The 22,717-nt window shown below is 48.8% G+C and overlaps 1 protein-coding gene across 4 annotated transcripts in view; it reads left to right on the top strand.

Annotated features, from left to right (window-relative positions):
- The window catches only part of SMURF1 (SMAD specific E3 ubiquitin protein ligase 1), a 110,347-nt gene extending 101,019 nt beyond the window's left edge, over positions 1 to 9,328 (top strand). For 3 of the 4 annotated variants that reach the window (XM_047089067.1, XM_047089068.1, XM_047089065.1), the window contains exons 14-18: positions 568 to 705; positions 1,730 to 1,850; positions 2,759 to 2,960; positions 4,418 to 4,502; positions 6,006 to 9,328. In XM_047089067.1, the coding sequence (XP_046945023.1) occupies positions 568 to 705; positions 1,730 to 1,850; positions 2,759 to 2,960; positions 4,418 to 4,502; positions 6,006 to 6,105 (646 nt within the window). In that variant the 3' untranslated portion in view covers positions 6,106 to 9,328. The remainder of the gene's footprint in view (positions 1 to 567; positions 706 to 1,729; positions 1,851 to 2,758; positions 2,961 to 4,417; positions 4,503 to 6,005) is intronic. The other variant, XM_047089066.1, reaches the window with a different exon arrangement.
- The last annotated feature ends 13,389 nt before the right edge of the window (positions 9,329 to 22,717 follow it).

The following is a 22,717-nucleotide window of genomic DNA, read 5'->3' as shown; positions in this document are numbered from 1 at the left end:
ACGTGCCCCAGCTGGAAATGGGTAGTCCGGGGGGGTTAGGGCCTCCATCCTGTACAAAATCGTTTACTCTGCTTGCGTCTCAGCAAATGCGGGGGGCAGAGGAGTCCACTTGAACTTCCAAGTGCTACTTTGTTTGAATGGATGCATTTGGAATGGCTGCCTTAAAGGAGGGGTTGCGAATGTTTTCTAGGTGTGTCTTCTGCAGGTTGCTTTTCCTTTGACCCCGTTTCCTCTTCGTGAATCCTTCTGTTCGGAGACTCAGTTTACAAGGCAGTCAGGCCACCGTGTCTCATAACATCCCAGAACGAGAGAGCTACCATCACCTCCCTGTGAATGAGGGAGCCCAGAGTCTGGGCACATGCAGAGTGGAGCTGTGGTACCCCTTCAGTACCCGCACCCCTGCCCTCACACGTGCTCTGGGCCCTAGGTTTTCCTCGTCCCCCCCTGCAGATCTGGGGTGATGGACAGGAAGTGCCGTCTTTCTCCCGGAACGTTCCGTCTAAGGGTCTGTTCGCTGCTGCATGCTGGCAGAGGTCCGACATCCATCTTGTGTCTTAACTTCAACAGAGAGAATGATATCACCCCTGTGCTAGACCACACTTTCTGTGTGGAACACAATGCTTTCGGGAGGATTCTTCAGCATGAACTGAAACCCAATGGTCGCAACGTTCCTGTCACAGAGGACAACAAGAAAGAATATGTCCGGTAATGTTCTGGGGAACCTTGGAAGTTGCCAGCGGGGACATCCAGGTGCCTGGGACCATCTGGGCAAGGCTGGGTTCACATTTAGGTTGTCAAGGCTCCTTGGCTGTTTGAGGCTTCCCTTCCCTGCCGGCACCTATGACCAGAATCCCAGGAACAGAACAGACTTTCAGCAACGGTCGGGTTCAGTGTTGGGGGCTGTGCACAGAGGTGCCCCTAGTGCCACCAGAGCCGGCCCATTGAAGGGAGGATAATGACTCCAGAGCCCAAGCTGGGGAAGGGATTGCAGGTGACCTCCCAATTCTGGGTGTGAAGGTGGTGAACGCAGGAGAGAATAGAAGCCTAGAAGTTTCCTTGAGATCAGTCTCGAGGAAGTCTACTCCATAGTAGTTTGTTTTCTCTTCTTTTTTTCTTTAATGTTTATTTTGAGATAGATAGCAGACAGGGGTCGGGCAGGGCGAGAAGAGACAGAATCCCAAGCAGGCTCCGCGCTGTCAGTTCAGAGTCTGATGTGGGGCTCGATCCCACAAACCATAAGATCGTGTCCTGAGCTGAAATCAAGAGTCGGACCCTTAACCAGCTGAGCCGTCCAGGCGCCTACCTCTTCAGGCAAATAAACGGCCAGTCGCTCGCACTGGGGAACTGGAAGCATGCGGGCGTGTCCGTGTGCGGAGGCTGCCAGACTGGCGCGTGTTCCCACGGTATCCTGTGTGTCATTTTCAGGTCTACTTTTCAGTTATGGCACTTGCTCTAACAGGTCAGGTTAATTCCTACAGCTATTTTTAGCGAAGCATCAGCATGTGTAAGGGCCTGTGCTAACTTATTTTTAACCTGATACTGAGGCTAGGCAACGTCGGCCGGTGGGGGTTTCGTCCCATCTGCCCCCACCTCCGCCCCCTCCTCCCGCCCCCAGGGGAGGCCCGGCAGGCAGGGTGCCAGGTTCAGATGTCAGAACCTTCTGTGGAGAAAACTTTTTTTTTTCATGAACCACTTGATGCTGCCTCCAACTTGTGAATTTGTTTCTCAGGTTGTATGTAAATTGGAGGTTCATGCGGGGGATTGAAGCCCAGTTCTTGGCTCTTCAGAAGGGGTTTAATGAACTCATTCCTCAACACTTACTGAAGCCGTTTGACCAGAAGGAACTGGAGGTACGTGCTCACCGGGCCGAGCCAAGGAGGCATTAAAGGGCGCAAATGAGATCGGTGTTTTCTTGTTTTACAACCTGCCTGCAGAATGAGGCTTGTCTGTCCCCGCGGCAAGGCCGGGGGTTTGTCGGGGCTCCCGACTAACAGGCCTAGAGCGAGCGGGGTGTCGAGGGCGTCTGAGCCTGTTTATGACAAGGACAGGTGTCTGCTTGGCGGCAACGAGTCCAGATCATTCTCCGGACATTGTTCGGGGTGTCCTGTGGCTTATCCTCATGTTCAAGATCTCCAGCCGTGGCGGTTTCCAAACCCCTCCCACGTATTTACCTCGGATCGAGGAAATTCTCTCGCGTATAACCAGATTCTGCCAGCACGTCAACTTTGTGTTTCTGTTCTAGCTATTATTAGACTCCGCACAAAGTGTTATTGTCTTCTCGTGTCCCACTTCGCGTGTGTGAACATAGAGACTCATTCATCCCTTACCCACGTCCGTGCCAAGTGGCTCACGGCTTTGAAATCCTTGTCTTTCTGCCGCGGCGAGGCGCCTCCGTGGGCGGGCAGCAGCTCCGGGTGGGCCTCCCACCCGGTGCAGAAACTCGCCCACCACTCCCCTCCCAGCCCTGCTGTGACGGCCCCTGGGGTCCCGGGGAGGTGGCCCCGTTTTACAGTCAGCCCCTTCAGTCTCGCCGGTCGGCCCTTTGGTACTGACTCCTCGCGGATGAGGAGAGCAGACCTGGTTGTAAGAAAAGGCGCTGTTGGGAGCGTGGGCCCGTCTCCCTCTCCGCTTGTCTGAGTCTCTGGCTAGTTTATTCGGACGCCACGAATTCCCTCCTTTCAGACGCTGGGAACCTGGGAGGCTGCCATGACCCGGTCTGTACATCTGAGAAATAACTTGCCTCTAAACGTCTTCGCAGCTGATCATAGGCGGCCTGGATAAGATCGACGTGAGCGACTGGAAGTCCAACACTCGGCTGAAGCACTGTGTGGCCGACAGCAACATCGTCCGCTGGTTCTGGCAGGCCGTGGAGACCTTCGATGAGGAGAGGAGGGCCAGGCTGCTGCAGTTTGTGACCGGGTCCACTCGGGTCCCTCTCCAAGGCTTCAAGGCTTTGCAAGGTGACTGATGTGGAGGCGGGGCTCCTGGCCCCACGCGTCTCCGCCAGGCATGTCCCCTGCCCGGCCACGGCAGGAAGAGCTGGACCGCCGTGGTGGTGTTTTCCTGAAATGTCTCCTAGGAAGTGGCGCGGCCTGTGTTTTCTCATAGCGAACGCTGGGGGCGTGGAGGTGCTCGCCTGGCGGCCGCCCCCACCCCCGGGGGCCCTCTTGTTGCCATTCTCTCTGCCGGCCCCCCAGTGCTCCGGGGGTGCTAGCCTCTGCCCAAGCTGAGAGGAGATACCTGTAGACGCAAAGGGGGTGAGAATCTCAGCAAAACAAAGCCCAGCTTCCTGTCAAACCCACCTTTCTCGGTGTCCCTGCAGGCCACGTGCCCAGCAGGCGGGGTGTCATCTGGGGCGCGCAGCTGTGGCGGGGGCTGGCCAGCCTGGTGCCCGCCCAGGGCTGAGTTGGGCGAGACCTGAGCGAAGAAGGACCCCATGGAGCCGGTCCCTCCCCCACCCCTACAGAACTGGGGGACAGAGGGAGGGTACAAATAGCAGCAAGGCTTTGGGGAAAGAAATTAGAGGTTCTAAAGTGCACCATGGATTCGTTCCTGAGTCTTCTGGTAGCAGCCGTCTCACTGCAGCCCTGAGGTGAGAGCGGCCCGGCCTGAGCGCCAGGAGATGGAGTCTCCTGCTGCCGTGTTGGTCATGAGCTCCAGGGGTCCTTCCTGAGCCTCGGTTTCCTCCTCTATGCAGAGGCACTGCCTGAGAGGCTCCGCTGTCTGGTGTAGGTACCCATCCCCTCTCTGGTCCCTTCCGATGCTGATAAAAAACCTGATATCCAGATTTTTGATAACCCTGAGAGCCAGAAGGAAAAAGGTGAAGAATGTTAGTATGTTAAAATGTAGCAGATGGACCTTTGCATGTTCCTAGAGATAGCAGGTGTATTTCATGTAGAGAACATTCCCTGTAGACTTTTCCAGATTTGAAGAACTTCTTTGAGTGACAGAAGCTACTTCCATCCCCCTGGGCTGTTGTCCTAGGTGTTTGTGTCTTTTTCTTTTCCCACCGTCCCTCCGCCTGGGGGATTCATGACTGTGTATCGTGCTTTTGTCATAACCCTGCTGTCCTCTGCCAGGGGCGGGCCCACTTGCTAAACATCTTGTTTAAAAAAAAGAAAAACCGTCACTGGTGATTTAAGGATTTTGTCCTTCAAATATCCCCACTTGAGTGGGCCCACGGCCAGGGTCCAGGAGGAGAGCTCTCACGCGTCTCTGCCCCTGCGATTTTCTAGAATGGCTGGGATAGGTCGCTGGACGGTCAGCGTGTCCTAACCCAGGTGCAGGCTATGCCGCCGCGGGAAGCCCACGACCGTCCGGCAGGACGACCTGCCCGGGCATCGGGCCGAGGGTGTGGTTGGCAGTGGGGCCCGGGGCCCGCCTCTGAAGTGCATTAACTAGAATGTTGTCTCGTAAGGTTCTACAGGCGCGGCAGGGCCCCGGCTCTTCACCATCCACCTGATCGACGCCAACACAGACAACCTTCCGAAGGCCCACACCTGGTAAGGACCTCGCTGTGGCATCGCGGGGAGCCTGTCCCTGCGCCTGCCACCCCGCGCGTGACTCCCCGTGCTTCCTTTACCTGCGCCCCAGGACAACTGGCCGTGGAACCAGTGTCAGGTGGGATGAGCGCTTGGCCGTGTGTCACATGAGGGTTATCAGAAGTCTCTTTCGTGAAACCCGTTTTGTCGTGAGATGTGATTAACGGCGGCTGGCACTCGGCAGCTCCAGCCTTGCCTTTGCTGGGCCGCGTGTGTGCACACACGTACCTCCCTGCGGGGGAGTTGTCATTTTCAATCCGGAGTTCCCAGTCTTTGCTTCCTGTGTTTTCCTTCTTGGAACTTGGTGATGGATGCATCTTGCACATTGAAAACTTCTTAACTTTACTAAATTTTAACATCACTCATACCTGTAGCAGATGATTTTCCCTTGCAGTTTAAAAGCCAAGTCACTTACGTACGCTTTGTCTCAGAAACCACGTATCAAAAAGACCAGCGTGTCGGGTTCGCGAGAGCCGGTTCCTTGCCATCGAGATGTGTAACACTGCAACAGAAGCTTCCTGATTGGGAACCCAGGGGTGTGGGTTCAAGTGCTTACATGGCCAAGGCCCTACCGAGGCTGTGGCGCCCAGCCCCGCGTGGCCGTTACAGACACAGCATTGTGTTGACCCACGGCAGCCGCTTTCTTCCCTAGGACTCTGCCCTTTCATAGTGGAACGTTTAGAATAAAACGGATGTGAGAACTGTCCTCAGATGCTGAAGTCCCAACTTTAAGAAAAAAACTATCACACGGTTTAGCCCAGTTCTTTCTTGACAAAAACCATCCTTAACTGCTTGACCGCTAGTAATTCAGTAGGTCACTATCTCGGTCAGAATTTTGTATGTTTTGACTTATTAGGAGAGAATATCCTTCTTAAAGGATGCCTTTTCTTTTCTTTTTTTTTTTCTTTTTAATACAACACTAGAATTTCTCCAGGGAAATGTTGATTTATCTCCTCCTATCAGAGATTTGACGTTTTACTAGTTTTGAGATAATAGTTTGTTTCTGCAGGAAACATCCCAGACTGCCCCATTTGGTCTCAGGTCAAGTCACGGAGGATTAGACAGACAGGCAGTGGATTGTCAGTGGTGATCCGACAGTCGGCCAGTCTGGATTTCGGGGGTCCACATGCGAAGAAGACAACCACCACTGCGTCAGGAAGGATCTTTGTCCTGATATAACCAGGACATAGTAATCGGTTTAATTTTGGCTTTCAAGATCTTAGGACTTATTTTGTTCTGTGTTCCATGAAAAATCTTTGCTTTCGAAACAGAAAAGCACCAGGGGGGAGTGGAAAACTTGCCTGTACCCCCCACCCCAGCTGGGCGATGAGATGCTTGGCCCCATCCGCCTGTATACTCACACGCTGCTAGCTCGAGGCCCTGAATGCTCTGCTCCCGCCTGGACCAGGGCCTAGGTCCAGATGGCCCCAGCAGTGACTCTGTCGCTCTTTTGTCCTCTTTCAGCTTTAATCGGATCGACATTCCACCTTACGAGTCGTACGAGAAGCTCTACGAGAAGCTGCTGACGGCCGTGGAGGAGACTTGCGGGTTTGCCGTGGAGTGAAGAGAGCAACCAAAGGCAACAGATTCTAGCTCACTACCACCAGACCAAAAGCAAGCTTTCTGTGCGCCTCCTGCAAAGCTGGCTGAGGCCCGGGAACCCTAGATGACCCGAGGGAAAGGGTTTTCTCCCCTCCTTTTCGTTGGGGGAGCGAGGGGGGTGGGGGGACTTTGGTTGGCGGCTCCCACCCATATTTTCCTCCCTTCTGACAGTGATCCCCGCCCCCCCCCCTCCTTCCATCACCCATCCAATAAAATGCAGCCAGGTTTAGCATTTGGCTTCGGTCACACAGGATACCCTGCAGCGACTGTAACCCACATGGTTGGTGATAGGCTCACTGCCCTGTGGTCTTTATAGGAGGATCGACCCACAAGTTCTGGAACTGAGCTTGGCTTACTGAGGGTTTGTAACCGGTAGCTCTTCTGTCTCCAGACAGTCCTGAGGTCCCTTTTCAAGTTCTGCAGCTCAAATTGCAGTCACACCCTAGCAGCCTGCTCTGGGAAGCAGATTAATTTCTAACTGAAAAATAACCGTATTGTCCGTTGGAATTCTGCCCCAGCAGGAAGCTTGCATCCGAAATGTGCTTCCCTTTTGGAAAAGTAAAGGAACTGGGGCAGCTTTTGCTGGAGGCCTGGGGTATTTTTAAGGGGATCCTGGCTGAAAAAACTTGTTTTGCATAGAGAAAAATGATCTTCCTTTTAAGAGTCCCTTTTGCCACATTATCTATCTAGCTTGAGATATTTTTCCAGTGAAAATACCACATAACAGAGCTTATAAAAGAACACACCAAACCAGCCTCAGATCCATGCAGCCAGTCCCGGGCTGCGGCTCCCCCACCACCTGTATGTCGAGGAGGGTCGGCTGGGTCACTTGAATACTAACCAAGTGTTGTGCGGAAGTTGCTAAGAGCTGAACTAACAGAATTCTGCTGTTGTAGCTGCTGGCTTGGTGCAAAGTAGCCTCACAGGGAGAGAGGGAACGGGCCACCCCACTGACTTAAATCCACCCTGAGTTACGGTTTTACGAAGAGTAGGGCACGAACGCAAACCTGTCGGTGGAGGGGACCCTTCACCCTGGCTCATTCTGCTCGTTTCCCGAGTGTCGGGTGGAGACGCGAACAATCGCTACTACTCAGTTCGCTCGCCCAGACGTCCTCACGTGACGAGCAAGGCCAAAGCAAGCCTGGACCCTGAGTTTCCAACACCATTTTCCAATTTGCACAGAAGTTCAACAGTATTTGAACAAGGTGGTTTGATTTGCGATGAACTTCCGTGAAGGGCAGCAGCCAATCGTCCTGTTTGGTTTTTTGTTGTTGTTTTGTTTGGTGGGGGGGTGGGGGGGCAAATGCGGGGTAATTCATCAGGAAGACATTTCACTGTCGGAAGTTTGCCGTTGGTTTCGGAGTTAAGCGTTGGGATCCAGCTGCGGGTCTGAGGTGGGTCTGGAAGGCTTTCGGGTGACTCTCTTTTTGTCACGGATACCTCCAGAGCTAGGTGAGTTTGGAGGCGAGCTCACCCTTGTGGGTCTTGCCGTGTGGTTCTTCGGCTTGCCCCGAAGCATTCTGTGGCTGCCGTGCGGGAGCTCGGGAACCCCTGGGAGACAGACCCTCCCTCGGAACAAGAAGTTCACCTGGTTCGGTGGGCCGTGGGCTAGCGGCTGTGGGTTCCAAGAGCTGTGAGAGAGCGCGCGTCTGGCCATTTACGGAGGAGGTGCCAGGGTAGAGAGGATGTCAAGTGTGACCGGTGCAGAGGAGAGATTAAATCCGTTCAGGAAGTCCAGGCCGTATCATGGGCTTGGACTGTCAGAAGTTCTGCCTTGCCCCGGTCAGGCTTACCCCGAGTCTCACTCGTTTACCATCGTCCTTCAGAGGGCGTTCTAGAAGCTGGCTCCCCCTGACTCTCTAGTCCTCCCTCTTAACCTTCCTCTGCGAGAGTAAGGAAATGTCGGCTATGGCCCTTCCCCCACAGAGGCCTCCTCTCGAAGGTGCACCTCAACCCCCCAGTGTGAGGAGGAGACCTCCACAGAGAGCTGAGGGCACCTCCAGACCGAGCGGGGGAACCACGGACTGTTCCTGTGGTTTGGCCCAGAGCTGCAGGAATGAGCGGGGAGACGAGGGTCTAGCGGGACTGTGGCACGTGGCTCCTGTAAGACGATCTTCCTGCTGTCGGGAGGAACAGTCCTTAGAACCCGTGCCTGCCAGCCCCATGCTGCCCGCGGGTGTCAGGCGTGGGCCCAGCACGTGGGACCGGCCTGTAAGGCGGGGCTTTCCTCCCTCATCAGTCGTCCTCGTCAGCTGTGCGTTACAGTGGGGCCTGAAAGAGCAGAACTTTCCAGAGCCCTGGTTTACTCTCGCCAGACAGGCCCGTCAGTAGCATTGCACTTCTAGAACCTTGGATTAGGCCTTTTGAACCACGGAAAGAGCAGTGTGGCAGACAGTGGGGAAAAGCTCCCGATGACTCCACTTTGGGTCCACGTGGACCCTGTTCCCACGAGCTCTCGTTTGTGGCCCTTGGTGATCCCCAACACCCCCCGCCCCCGCCGTCCCCTTCCCACCCCTTGGCCCAGATGCTTCAGGGGCCCGACTTGCAGGCTTGCCCTCACCAGCGGTCATCAGCCGACCCTCAGGGATGCAGCAAACCACCGCTCTGCCAGCGCTGTAGGAAGGAGAAACAAAGGGGCTGCTTGGGGGACACAGTCAGGGCAGCTCTCCCCGAGGGGAGACTCTGCCCGCCAGGAGTCCCGTGCTCCCCGAGCTTGCTCGGCCGCGTGGTCCCAATTCAGGTGAGGGGGTCCTCCACCCTGAGCTGTCAGGAGTGGCCTTCCGCAGAGAACCCGCCCCATCCCCCCGGCCCTGTCCGCAGCCAGGCGCGTGCCGCACGGCAGCCTTCCCGAAACATAGTATGAATTTTTAAAATTTGTTTATTTTTGTTTCTCAACCACTTTATAATGTATTTTTTAATTTATTTTGTAATGTCTTGTTTTTAAGTATTGCTGCTATCCTTGTTATTCTTCCCACTGTTTTTATTGCTGATTTATTTTGTGAAAATTGTACACTAATGTTCCGTTTTATGTCAAAATCAAAAGTATTTAAAGAAATACTAGTTCTATTTAATGTGGTTATGGAACCAGCTGGAAACACAAAACAAACAGTGATTGTACAGCAGGCTGGACCCAGGAGGTCAGGTTCATTTTGTTACATATGCAATAAACTCACGACTTTACATTTTTTTGGAGTCTGATACTTTGGTGTGGAGATGAGATTCCTTTTTTTTCTCTCCAGTCCCGCAAAAAAGAAAGTCAATGGCTTGAAATACTGACAAGGACCTTCTAGGGAAAAAGGACAGACTTCAGAATTGTAGAAGGAACTGAAAAAACACGGCAGGCAGTTGAAAGTGCTCTACCAAAAGCAGAAACTTGTGGGATCGAGAAATTTTTGAAGCTGTTGACTGGTTCCTCACATGCTGGTCATGTTTGTTGGTTTGCATTTTTCTTTTTCTTTTTTAGATATTTTTATTGTGGTAAGATATATGTAATATGTCAGTGTATCCACTGGTTAAGGTCTACCTCGGTGGCATTAAAACATTCACAATATTGTATCACTGCCAACGTACCCAAACTTTTTCATCCTCCCAAACTAGAACCTAGACCCACTAACCAGTAACTGCTGCTCCTCCTTCCCCCGACACCTGTCCTACTTGGTCTCTGTGAACCTGCCTATTCTAGGTACTTCATGTAAGTAGAATCATAAAATATTGGTCTTTCCGTGTCTTATTTCACTTAGTGTAACATTTTCAAGGTCTACCCATGTTGAAGCATCTATCAGAATTTCACTCCTTTTTATGGCTGAATGGCATGCCACTGTAGGGATGTACCACATTGTGTTTTTCCGTTGATTTGATGGACACTTGGTGGGATAATTTTCTTTGTTGACTTGACCCAGCCATGATACCCAGAAAAGGCATTACAGAGTAACATCTGTGCGGTCTGGATTTCTCTCAGCAGTGTTCCGCAGTTCTCAGTGCGTAAGTCTTTAGACTCCTTGGTTAAGTTTATTCCTAAGTATTTCATTCTTTTTTATGCTATTTTAAATGGAATTGTTAATTTTCTTTCCAGATTCTTCATTGTTAGTGTCTAGAAACACAACTCATTTTGGTGTGTTGGCTTTCTAGGCTTCAACTTTGCTAATTTAATGATGTGTGTGTAATCTTAATGTTGTCTACATATAAGATTGCATTGTTTGCAAACAGTTTTATTTCTTCCATTCTAATTTGGATGCCTTTTCTTTCTTTTTCTTGCCTAATTGTTCTGGCTAGCACTTCCAGTACTATCTTGAATAGAGGCAATGTGAGTAGACATCTGGTCTTGTCCTGACCTTAGAGGAAAAACTGTCAGTCTTTCACCTTTGAGTATGATGTTAGCTGTGGGACTTTTCATATATGGTTTTCATCGTGTTGAGGTATTTTCCTAGTATTGCTAGTTTGTTGAGTGTTTTTAACATGAAAAGGTATTGAATTTTGTCAAATGGTTTTGCTGTGTCAGTTGAGAGTATTTACTTTCCCTTCCGTTCTGTTAATACGGACTATTAAATCAATTGATTTGTGTATACTGAGTGATTCTTGCATCCTAGGAATCCTCTTTTGTCATGATGTGTATAAAACTTTTATTCTATTGTTGGATTCGACTTGCTCATGTTTTGTTGGGGATTTTTTGCATCCATATTCATGAGGGATACTGACCAATAGTTTTCTTGTAGTGTCTTCATCTAGCTTTGGTATCAGGGTGATGCCGGCCTTCTAGAATGAGTTAGGAAGCATTCCCTCCTTCTTTTGGAAGAGTATGAGGAAGATTGGTGTTGATTCCTTAAATGTCCGGTAGAATTCGCTGATGAGGCCATTGGGTCCTGGGCTTTTCTTTGTCGGGAGGTATTTGATTACTGATTCAATCTCCTTACTAGTTATAGGTCTATCCAGACTTGATATGTCTTCATGATTTAGTCTCCGTAGGTTGTGTGTTTCTAGAAATTTGTCCATTTCTTCTAGGTTAACCATTTTGTTGGCATATAGTTATTCACAGAACTCTGTTATAACCCTTATTTCTGTAAATTTGCAGTAAGATGCCCTCTTGTGTCATTGAGTCCTTGTCCTCTTCTCCCGCTGCACGCATCTAGCTAAAGGTTTGCCATTGTGTTGTTTTTTTGTTTTTGTTTTTTTGGAAGAACCACCTCTTGGCTTTATATTGGCTTTCTCTATTGTTTTCTGTTCTCTATTTTATCTCTGCTGTAATGTTGTTTCCTTCCTACTGCTGGCTTTGAGCTTAACCTTCCTCCTTTTCCAAGTTCCATAAGGGATAAAGTAAGTTGTTGATTTAAGGCCCTTCTTCTTTTTTAATGTAAGCATTTATGGCTCTAAGTTTCCTTCTTAGCACTGTTTTCAGTTCAGGTATGCTGTGTTTTCACAGTCATTTGTCTCAAGATGGGTTCTAATTTCCCTTGCGATGTATTTATTGCTTGGCTTTCACATATTTATGAATTTTCCTTCTGTTATTGGTTTCTAGCTTCAGTACATTGTGGGAAGAGCAAATATTTTATATGCTTTGTCTTTTTAAATTTTTTGAAACTTGGTTCGTGGCCTCACAGAATGTCACTTATTATGGAGAATGTTCCACGTGCACTTGAGGGAAATGCATATTTTGCTGTTGTTGGATGTTGTATATATGTTGGTTACGTCCATTTGGTCTGTTGTGTTGTTCAAGTCCTCTCTTTCCTTACTGACCTACCTGGTTGTTCTAGAGTCCGATTACTGTAATGTAAAATTTCCATTTTGCCCTTCTGTCTTTCAGTGTTTGCTGTGTGTGTCTCAGGATTTATCTGTTGAAGTCTGTTGAGTTTCTTAAAGTTGTATATTCATTTCTTTACTCAAATTTGAGAAATTTTTGTCCATTACTTCTTCAGATAAGTTCTCTGCCCCTTTCTCTCTCTTTCTCTTTTTGGGAGTCCAAGAGTGCATATGTTTGTCTGTGTGGTGGTGTCCCATAAGTCCCTTAGGCCTGCTTCACTTTGTTTTCCTTTTTGCTCCTTTGTTTCAGTGATTTCAGATGACCTGTCTTTGGGTTCACAGATTCTTTTCACTATTCAGGTCTGCTGTTGAATCCCTATATTGCATTTTTTCAGCTCCAGAATTTTTTAAAAGATTTTATTAATTTAATTTTAATTTTATATTTTATTTGAGAGAGAGAGAATCCTCAGCCGGTTCCATGCCCTGCACAGAGCCTGATGCAGGGCCCACTCCCACAATTCTGGGATCATGATCTGAACATCAGATGCTCAACCAACTGAGCCACTCAGGAGCCCCTTAATAACATACATAACTTTTTGATATTCTCATTTTGTTCATATATCAGTTTCTTGATTTCCTTTAGCTCTTTGAGCATATTTAACAGTTACTTGGTTGAAGTCTCTTCTAGTAAGTCGGATGCCTATGTTTCTTCAGGGATGGTTTCTGTGGTTTCTGGAGATAAAGATTTTGTTTCTTTGTGCCCTGTTTTCCTGTCTCTTTGTATGCCTTGAGATCTTTGTTGAAAAGTAGTCATTTGAAAAAACAGCCCTGTCTGCCCAGTCTTTGCACAATGGCAGGAGACCTTCACTAAATTGCAGGGTGTGTTCTAAGACTTGTGATCAACCCAGGGTAATGGCTTAAGTCTTGGGTCTTTTATGGGCACGTGTTACGCCTGGGCCTGTACTTCCCCCAAACCCCAGCCTGTATACCTGGCTGCTTTTCAAAAGTCTTAGTTTTCCAGAGTCTCCCCCCAGCTTCTTCTCAGAACCTTAGATGTTACTGTATTCTTCTGCCCATGAGAGCGTGCCCCAGCCCTCCATGGGTCATCTTTCCCTGTCTGAGCTCCAAGTCAGGCACAACAGAAACCCCAGTCCCCTGGGCAGTCCACAGACAGGTCAGAACATTGCCAATGAGTTCTCTCCTCCTTCCAGCACAAGGGAGGAAGCCAGGAGGAGGCTGCTTCCTCCCAACCACACATTTGTCGTACCAGGAAGGGTTGAGGCAAAGGCAAGTAAAACTGCCACAAAATCCCCTACCATTTTGACCATGGCTTTTTCTCGATTGGGCGTTCGCCTGGTTGCTGTAGATTTTGGAATGATTTCCAGAGGTCCCATAGTTATTTTAGTCAGTCTGTAGGTCCTTTTATGTATTTATTTTCAATGTTTCCATGGGGGTAGCACAGGCCTGGAGCTTCTGACTTGGCCATCTTCAATCTCTGCCTTTTGATTAGAGAGTTGAATACATTTGCATTTAGTTACTCCTAAGAAAGAACTTGTTTCTTCCATTTTATTGTTTTTTACGTGCCTTATGGCTTTTTTTGTCCCTCACTTCCTCCACTGCTGCCTTTTGCATTTGATTTTTTATAGTGACATTTTGATTCTCTTCTCATTTCCTTTTGTGTCTATTCTATAGATATTTTCTTTGTGGTTACCACAGGGATGACACTTAACATCCTAATGTTACAACAACCTAATTTGTGCCAACTTAAATAGCACATAAAACTCCCTGATCCTGAATGGCTCCGTCTCCCCTTTCTGTTACTGATGTCACAAATTACATCTGTATATAGTTAGGTTTTGTAATGCATGTGCCTTTTAAATCCTGTAGAAAATAAGTGGACTTAACAAACCGAAATTATAATAATACTAGCTTTTATAACTGCCCATGTATTTACTTTTACTGGAGATTCTGATTTCTGCTTACAGCTTTGAGTTACTGTATCCTTTCATCTCAAATGGAAGGACCTCCTTTAGCATTGTTTGTAAAGCAGTTCTGTTGGTAACAAACTCCCTCACTTTTGAAGAGCAATTTTGCTGGATATAGAATTCTGGCACCTTCTTTCATCAATTTGAATAAATCAACCCTCTGCTTTCTGACCTTCAAAGTCTGATGAGGAATCTGCTCATCTTCTGTGGATTCCTTGTATGAGAAAAGTCACCTCTCTTGCTGCTTTCAAGATTCTTTGGTATGTCCTTGAACGTGTTCTATCTTGAGTTTATCCAACTTCTTATAGTTGTAGATTCATATCTTTCATCAAACTGAGAAGGTTTTTGGTCATTGTTTCTTCAAATATTCTTTTGACTCCTTTCTTACTCTCTGTTCTTTTGGGATTCCCACCATCTATGTTTTTCTATTTAATGGTGTCCCATGGGACTCTGGTTCTGTGCACTTTTTTTCTCAGTTTCAATTGTCCTATCTTTAAATTCATTGATTCTTCCTTCTGCTTTAAATGTGTTTTTGAACTCCCCTAGGAGATTTTTCATTTTAGTTATTGCACCTTGCAGTGCTGGAATTTTCTTTTGGTTCCTTTGTATAACTTCTGTATCTATTGACAATTTTTTTTTTCAAGTAGGCTCCATGCCCAGCACGGAGCCCAGTGCAGGGCTTAAACTCAAGATCCTGAGATCAAGACCTGAGCTGAGATCAAGAGTTGGACGCTTGACTAAGCCACCCAGGCACCCCGATATTCTTATTTTTGGCCACATAACAGCTCACCTATCTTACCTGATGGTCAGAAACAGATGGATAGATACAAAATGCCCTCAAGAGGCAGGATGGCAAGACCTGGGATTGAATCCTGGCTTTGTAATTTGACCTTGAACGTGTTACCTACCCTGTGCCTCGGTTTACTCATTTGGAAAATGGGGAAAACATCATCTTTCTCCCCAGGGGTAGTGCACCATTGAAATATGTTGCACACAGACAAGCTCTGTCATAATGGATCATACTGTTCTGTCGTAATGTTCATGTGAAGCAACGCTTTTCACATGAGAGTCTTACCTTTCTGCACCTTGCTCCCCTCGCGCACCTTGGGCACAGGATGGCGGGCTGCTGCTGCTTCTCCCCATCTGGCCAGGAGCTGCCCTGGGAACCTGGGCAGCCGCTGACAGAAAAAACAGCTCCCCAGGAGATGCAGAGAACTCCGGCAAGGGCTCCCTGCCGCCCAGTGCGCCGGATGGGAACCAGAGTCTCCAACCATCTTTCGGGGCCCTGGGCCAGGAGATGGAAGGATTAGGAGGGGCTGGGAGAGTCTTGAGTTTGAATCCTGCTCCAGTTCATAACCATGTGACGCTGGGGGGATTACTTAATTCTTGAGCCTCTGAAAGAGCAACACAGAGGATTCTCGAAACGTTGACAAATGACTCGGGTAAGGTGATGCTGTGTCAGAAGAATCCTTCCGTCTGAGGATGGTGATGTCCAAGAGGGGCCTGCAGGAGGCTTCTGGGCCCCTAGAGATGCACGGTTCCTTGGTCTGGGTGGTGGTGAGGGAGTGATTACAGATGTTAAGAGTCAAGTTGTTTGCTTAGTGAAACAGAGGACGGGCCCACCCTCAAACCTGCAGCCACAGCCTGTCAGAAGAGACCCCTGAGGGGCATCTGCCCTGTTCCTCCTGGAAGAGACCTCCTGGTCTCCACACAAGGGCTGGGACCCCAGACCCAAACCGCCTCAAGCCCTGGACAGAGGAGCAGTGCCGGGTGACCTGGGGAAGACTCTGTGCCCGCATATGGTCTAGAAACCCCACCCCACCATTCTTTCATTTTCTGTACGGGGCTGTGCAAGCTCCCCAGCTGACACTCGCCCCGTCAGCTGCCCTCCCTGGGAGCCCTTCTCCGCGCCAGCAGCTGATTGCACCCCAGCCGCCTTCCCACGGCTGTGCTCTCTGGCACCAGGTGACCTTTGACCTGGGGGGGGGGTGCCTGGATGCAGGGGCGGGCCAGACGCAGGCCTGTCCATCTGCACCTCCCCAAGACCACCCCAGTGCCCCCATACTGCCCTCTTCCTTTTGCCCCCTTTTCCACTCCCCACACGCAGAGGTGCTGTGAAAACGTCACCGCAGGGCACCCTCTCTGTTCCCACGGGAATGGAAGGATGTGGGGCGGACTCGCCTGTGGCCTGGCAGCTCAGCCAGGGAGACTCTGCGTCCTCTCAGGGAACCTGCATGGAGCTGCTTGGGGGCTGGCCAGGGCTCAGCCTCCCGGGACCCAGACGCCCCAGCCCCAGCCCCAGCCGTCCGGCCCCCAGGAGGAGCACTCGGCCCCCCGGGAGTCCCATTATGACATCAGCGTCCCCCGGGAGTCCCACTGTGACATCAGCGTCCTCAAGGACTTGCGGGATGGGTTCAGAATCAGGTTTCCTTGCTCACAGCCAGACCTCACATTCCTGAGACATGAACACCGAACATCCCTCTGGCTTTTAAGGGACCCGTAGTGTAGTCACTTGTGTGGGACCCTCCAGAACCCCTTCCACAAGCCTCTCAATTCAAAGCCACACCCAAACCAGGAAGGGCCCGTGAGCAGGAGTCTTCTGTGCGCCCTGCAGGGCAGGTAAGGCCTTGGGCCCCAGAATGATGCAGGGAAGGAAGGGTACTGGCCTGGCTGGCACGCCGGCCCCCGCGGCTCATGGGCTCATGTGATAAGACACACGTGTCCTGAGCCCTTGGGCTGACGGGTAGGGCCGGGGTGACCCGAACTCCAGGAACCACCTGTGGCCCCCGGGGCCCTGTCCACCTGCCCCAGGGGTTCCTCTGTCCTATGCTGTGGGTGCCGGGGGAGCGCCTGGTGGCCTGCCGACGGCTGCAGTGCTTGTCGCCATGCTGGTCATGGTGCCCAGTGGTGACACAGTGGCAGGGGACCTGAGACGGATCACTGGGGGAGATGGCCACGGTGAGGGTCGTACTTGATTGTTCATCACGGAACGCCTGCTCTGTGTAGACAGGACAAGGTGCCCTCCCCGGAGGGGCTCAGCTTTACACCCGAAGAGTCTAGAGGCCTTGGAACAAAGTTAACGGAAGCCAGATGACCAGAAGAGAAATCAAGAAAAATGAATCAAATTTGGAGGCCATTCATAAAGATCTGGAAAGCTCCTACTCTGTACTTGGGCTTCATGTCAAGTTTCAGAGGTGAACTGAGCAGAGAAATCTCAGCGTGTGGAACAATGGAGCCGTCAGTCGTCGGAAGATGCCCCAAAACACACCCAGTGGCGAGGGGACTACGACCAAAACGGCCTCCAAAAGCCAGGAGAGGAATGAGCCCCAGGAACGCCCGGATTCAGCAGTGTCCTCTCCAAGGAAGCAGAAAGCCTCTTTCAGAAGCAGGAGAGGGGCTGGAAGAGACAAGGGTCAGCACATCGAACGAAGAGTCAAACCCAGAGGGTTCACGGGCCCAGAGTCCGGGTCAGTTCCCCCAGTGACACTGGCCACCCCCAGCCTGTCCTGCAGCTCAGCCCCAGGAGGTCTTGGCTGGTGTCATGGAGAGGACACGGAGGGAGGGGGGCGCGGGTGGGACGGCTCCTTCGGGATCTGGAAAGCCCACAGAAGGCAGGTCACGAGGGGTTTGGAAGAAACTGATGCGGCTCAGTGAGATGCTTTCACAAGCCTTGAGAAAAGACAAAACGACGTGTGTGTTAGAGTAGCAAGGAAAGATAAAACCACCAGTGCCCTTACAGGTCACATTTAAACTCCCCAGAGAGGGGCGCCTGGTGTGGCTCAGTTGGTTAAGCGTCCGACTCTTGGTTTCAGCTCGGGTCATGATCTTACGGTTCATGAGTTTGAGCCCCGCACCGGGCTCTGCGCTGACAGCGTGGAGCCTGCTTGGGATTCTCTCTCTCTGCCCCTCCACCTGCTTGCGGTCTCTCTCAAAAATAAAGTTAAAAAAATTTTTTAAATCCCCAGAGAATGCTTCACTGTAGTCACACACACAAAAACACGGTGATGGATACACACATCAAATCATTATGTCGCATGCCTTGAATGAATACAATGTTCTGTGTCAGTCGGGTCTCAATAAAATTGGAAAAAAATAAAAATTCATAGACTTGCATAAAAAAGTGCACGTTTAAAAATGTGTCAATAATAACTCACATATGAGAGTTATAGGATCTTCTGGGTTTGAAACAATATTTTTTTTGTGGAAGTAAAGTTGACACGATATTACATTAGTTTGAGGCATACAACGTAGGAACTCGATAATTCTAGACGTCATGCTGTGCTCCCAAGTGTGGTTACCACCTGTCATCATATGACGTGATCACAGCACCACTGACTATACTCCCTGTGCTGTGCCTTTCATCCCTGTGACTTATTCCACAGACGGGAGCCTGTACCTCTGAGCTCTCCCCTTTGCCCATTTTGCCCATCCCCCGTCCCCAGGGTTTGAAAAATATTCAAAACGGGCTTGGTGTTTACCTGATGGGGCTGGTGTAGTCCGAATCACTGCTTCTAGAGGAACCAGGTTCTAATTCTAGAGTCAGAGAACTTACATTAACTCGTCATCACCTAAGAAAGCTTGTGCTGGGCATAGAACCTGGATGTTAAAAACTTCCCATTTTCGGGGCACCTGGGCGGTGCAGCGTCTGACTTCAGCTCTAGTCTCATGATCTCACAGTTGGTGGGTTTGAGCCCCACCTCGGGCTCTGTGCTGGCAGCTCAGAGCCTGGAGCCTGCTTCAGATTCTGTGTTTCCTTCTCTCTCTGTCCCTCCCCTGCTCACACTCTCTCTCCCTCTCTCTTTCAAAAATAAACATTAAAAAAATTTTTTTTAAACTTTCCATTTTCTTTTATGATTCCCTAAATAAAGTCACAGATAGTGAAAGGAGTTCCAGCAGAAACTGCAAGAAGAAATGAATCTCCACTGACCATTTAATCAAGAATGAATTCCCTGTGTAAAGAGAAAGGAGAATCTTTCTGCAGCAATTTAGAAGATCAGACACACATGTGAAGAGCTGGAACCAGGTCAAGAGACCAGAATTCTTCCGGAAACGCCAGAAATCCTCAATGGCCTCTCTCAAGGCCAGCTCATTTCCCATGAGGGAAACACAAAAAAGGTGAGGCAGACTTCAGACAAAAGTTACTCAGAAGAAATTAAAAGCCTAACATATGTCTCTAATGTTTCTGGCAACGCATCTGGCAGGGGCTCATGAGGCCCAGCAGGGAATCCTCTGGAACCAGACTCCTCAGGAATAAGAAGGAACGTGGAGTTGTAAAGGTGCAGGGTCCAAGTGCAACCACGTCCCCCACAGGCTCAGGCCCGCTGGACAAGGGACCCTCCACTGAGTGCGTCATCCTCCTGAACCCAGGCCCAGACGCACAGACACTCATCTGTCCACAACATCTGGCTGAGATGCTGGACTTCCCTTCCGACTCAGGCGTCACCCAGGAACAAGAGGTCCCAGGGACTGAGGCCAAGAGCACCTTTCCCTTCGTTCAGGAAAACGAGGATCCTGCCCTCCAGGGATTCTCTCCTCCAGCGGTCTTTGCTGGCCCAACACACACTCCACAGACAATAGAAATGTCTACATCCGGTGCTGGATTCCACCTCTATCCACATGGTCCGAGGCGGTGATTTGCCTTCTAACGCAGCAACTGGACGGTCCAGGACCTTACCTAGGTAGCTTTATCTCTGCACTCAAGTAATTTTGAGTTTTTTTCTCTTTTAGCCTCCTTGCTTTTTTTAGTTCAGAGAGTGCATATATAGTGGGGTTCAAATTAGAATCTTGATAAAATTTTTCTCAAAATAATGATCAATAACAGAAGAATACTCAAATGTGAATCTTAAAAGTTAAATGATTCCACTTCATTCTATTTGAAGGTAGTATTAATATAGAATTTTTGTTGTTACTAAGTCTGTTAAAATAATCTATAAATAAAGCACTAATTTCTAAGGCAATTTTGACCATTTTCCTCTTTCAGTTTTATCACTGTTACTTACATGATTCCATAATAGCTCAAATGATAGTGTCATAATACTAGAATTCTCAGGACAGGATTTCTAAACGTGCATTATAAATATGTGAATCCTTGGGGCGCCTGGGTGGCTCACTCAGTTAAGTGTCTGACTTTGGCTCACATCACGATCTCACAGTTAGTGAGTTCGAGCCCCAAGTTGGGCTCTGGGCTGACAGCTCGGAGCCTGGAGCCTGCTTCGGATTCTGCATCTCCCTCCTTCTCTGCGCCTCCCCCGCTCATGCTCTGTCTCCCTCTGTCTCTCAAAAATAAATGGTTAAAATTTATTTTTTAATTTTTAATTTACACCTTTGTAAATTATACCTCAATTTAAAAGTAACAAATTTAGGGGCGCCTGGGTGGCTCAGTCGGTTGGACGTCCGACTTCGGCTCAGGTCAGGATCTCACAGTCCGTGAGTTCGAGCCTCGCGTCGGGCTCTGGGCTGACAGCTCGGAGCGTGGAGCCTGTTTCGGATTCTGTGTCTCCCTCTCTCTGACCCTCCCCTGTTCATGCTCTGTCTCTCTCTGTCTCAAAAATAAATAAATGTTAAAAAAAAATTAAAAAAAAATAAAAGTAACAAATTTAAACGAAAGGCCTAGAGAGTGACGTCAGCAAGATGTAGGATTAGAAAGCTCCGGGCCCGTTCCCCCACCCCCACCACCTGACACGTGACAAAGAACCAGAGACCGGCTGAAATACCTTTGCGGGAGCTCTGGGAATCTACAGCAAGTAAGCAAATGCCCAGCCAAGAAGAAGCTACATTCAAAACGATAGAACATTTCAAGGTGTTTTCACGCGCCCTTTCCCCCACGTGCTCCCTGGTGTGGCACAGCACGATTTGGGGGAAGTGGCAGCCAGGTCCCGGGTCCCCCTTTTTTACAAACCAGAGAGCAAAGCAGCCTGTCAAGGTTGTCTGAGGGGCTGATCTTTGGGTCCCTTAACTTAGAGCCCAGTCAAAAGCAGCACAGCTCAAATCTCAGAGCAGAGGAAGCAGCAAGCAGCAGCAGGCATGGCCTGTGGAACCCACAACAGGACCGTCTGCAGACACCCGGCACAAGGTTACTGATTGAGGAACACGATAGGGCATCTGAGGCTCGAAAAGACAGGGGTGGCACTCTCAGGAACATTAAGTCATTCACTGATTCATTGATTCATTCATTGACTGACTGACTGATCCATTCGTTGTTTAAAGTCCAGCATGGTACCCAATGCAGGGCTTGAACTCATGACCCTGAGATCAAGACCTGAGCTGAGATCAAGTCAGATGCCTAACTGACTGACCATCCAGGCGCCTCTGGGAAATTAAGGCATTTAAAAGCAGCTAGGCTTCCAGGAAGGATTAGGCACACGCACAGGCCCCGGGATGATGCACACCCAGATAAAACCCACACCTTCAAGCCCTCATGTTGTGCTGACCAGCAAAAGGTCTTCCTCTGCACAGAACCAGTCTCTGAAAACTGGGACATGTTTCAAATGCCCAACTTTCAACAAAATATCACAAGGCAGAAATAAGAAACCATGGTTCAAATAAAGGAAAAAAACCCAAAGACCCAGAAATGGTTCTTGAAGAAACAGTATAAGACAAAGGCTTAACATTAGCTTACGAACATAGGCTTTTAAGACAAAGACTATAAAGCAACTGTCTTAAAAATGCTCAAAGAGCTAAAGGGAAACATGGGCAAAGAAGCAGTGGAAATCAGGAGAATAGTATATGAACAGAAATTCTGGAGCTGAAAAATATAGTAAGTAAACTGAAAAAAATCCATTAGAGGGTTCACTGGCAGACTTGAACAGGCAGAGGAAAGATTCTGTGAACTTGGGAGACAGGTCATTTGAAATCACTGACTCAGAGAAGCAGAAAGAAACAGAATGAAGAAAAGGGAAGAAAGGCTAAGCGTTAAGCGTTGTCTAGCATACCATCAAGGGGGCCAAAATGGGCACTATGAGAATCCCAGAAGGAGAGGAGAGAGAGAAAGAGAGAATTATTTGAAGAAATAATGGCTGAAAACTTCCCAAATTTGAGGACAGACATGGATGTATAAATCTAAGAGGCTCAAGGACTGTAAGGAGGATAAACCCAAAGACACCTATACTGGGGCACATTATAATTAAACTGTCAAAAACCAAAGACATAATCTTCTAAAGCAGCAAGGGTGGCTCAGCGTGTATGAGAGATCCTTAACAAAATGATCAGCAGACTTCCTAGCAGAAACCATGGAGACTGGAAGAGTGGTATGATTAAAGTGCTGAAAGAAAAACAAAAACAAAAACAAACAAACAAGCTGCCAAATTGTCTATATCCAGCAAAACTTCACAAAATGAGGAAGAAATTTAAACATTTCCAGATAAATAAAAGCCAGAGGAATTCATCACCACTAGAGATGCCCTATAAGAAACAGCTTAGGCCTTCATGTTGGAATGAAAGGGTGCTAGACAGTAATCAAAGCCACACGAACATATAAAGTTCTCTAGTAATGGTTAAATACATGGGCAAGTATGGCGATTCGGTTTTGTAACTTGACTTTTAATTTGCTACACGACTTAAAAGCCAAGTGTGTAAAACCTATGTTTGTGGATATACAACGTTTAAGGATCTGATTTGACACATCAACAACAAATGGAGGGCAGAACTATAAAAAAGTAGAGTTTTTGTATATGGTTGAAGTTGCTATCAATTCAAATGAGATTGCGATAATTTTAAGGTATTAAGTGTGATCCCCATGGTAACCACAAAGAAAATATCTGTAGGATATATACAAAAGCAAATGAGAAGGAACTAAAATGTCCCCACAGAGAAACAAAACAAACGAAAAAACAACTGAATACAAAGGAAGGCAGTAAC

The sequence above is a fragment of the Lynx rufus genome, unplaced genomic scaffold (genome assembly GCF_022079265.1).
Source record: "Lynx rufus isolate CCGP_SWC_20201006 ecotype Redwood Valley unplaced genomic scaffold, mLynRuf1.p SCAF_27, whole genome shotgun sequence".
Classification (NCBI taxonomy): domain Eukaryota; kingdom Metazoa; phylum Chordata; class Mammalia; order Carnivora; family Felidae; genus Lynx; species Lynx rufus.
This window is presented reverse-complemented; position numbering and strand designations above follow the sequence as displayed.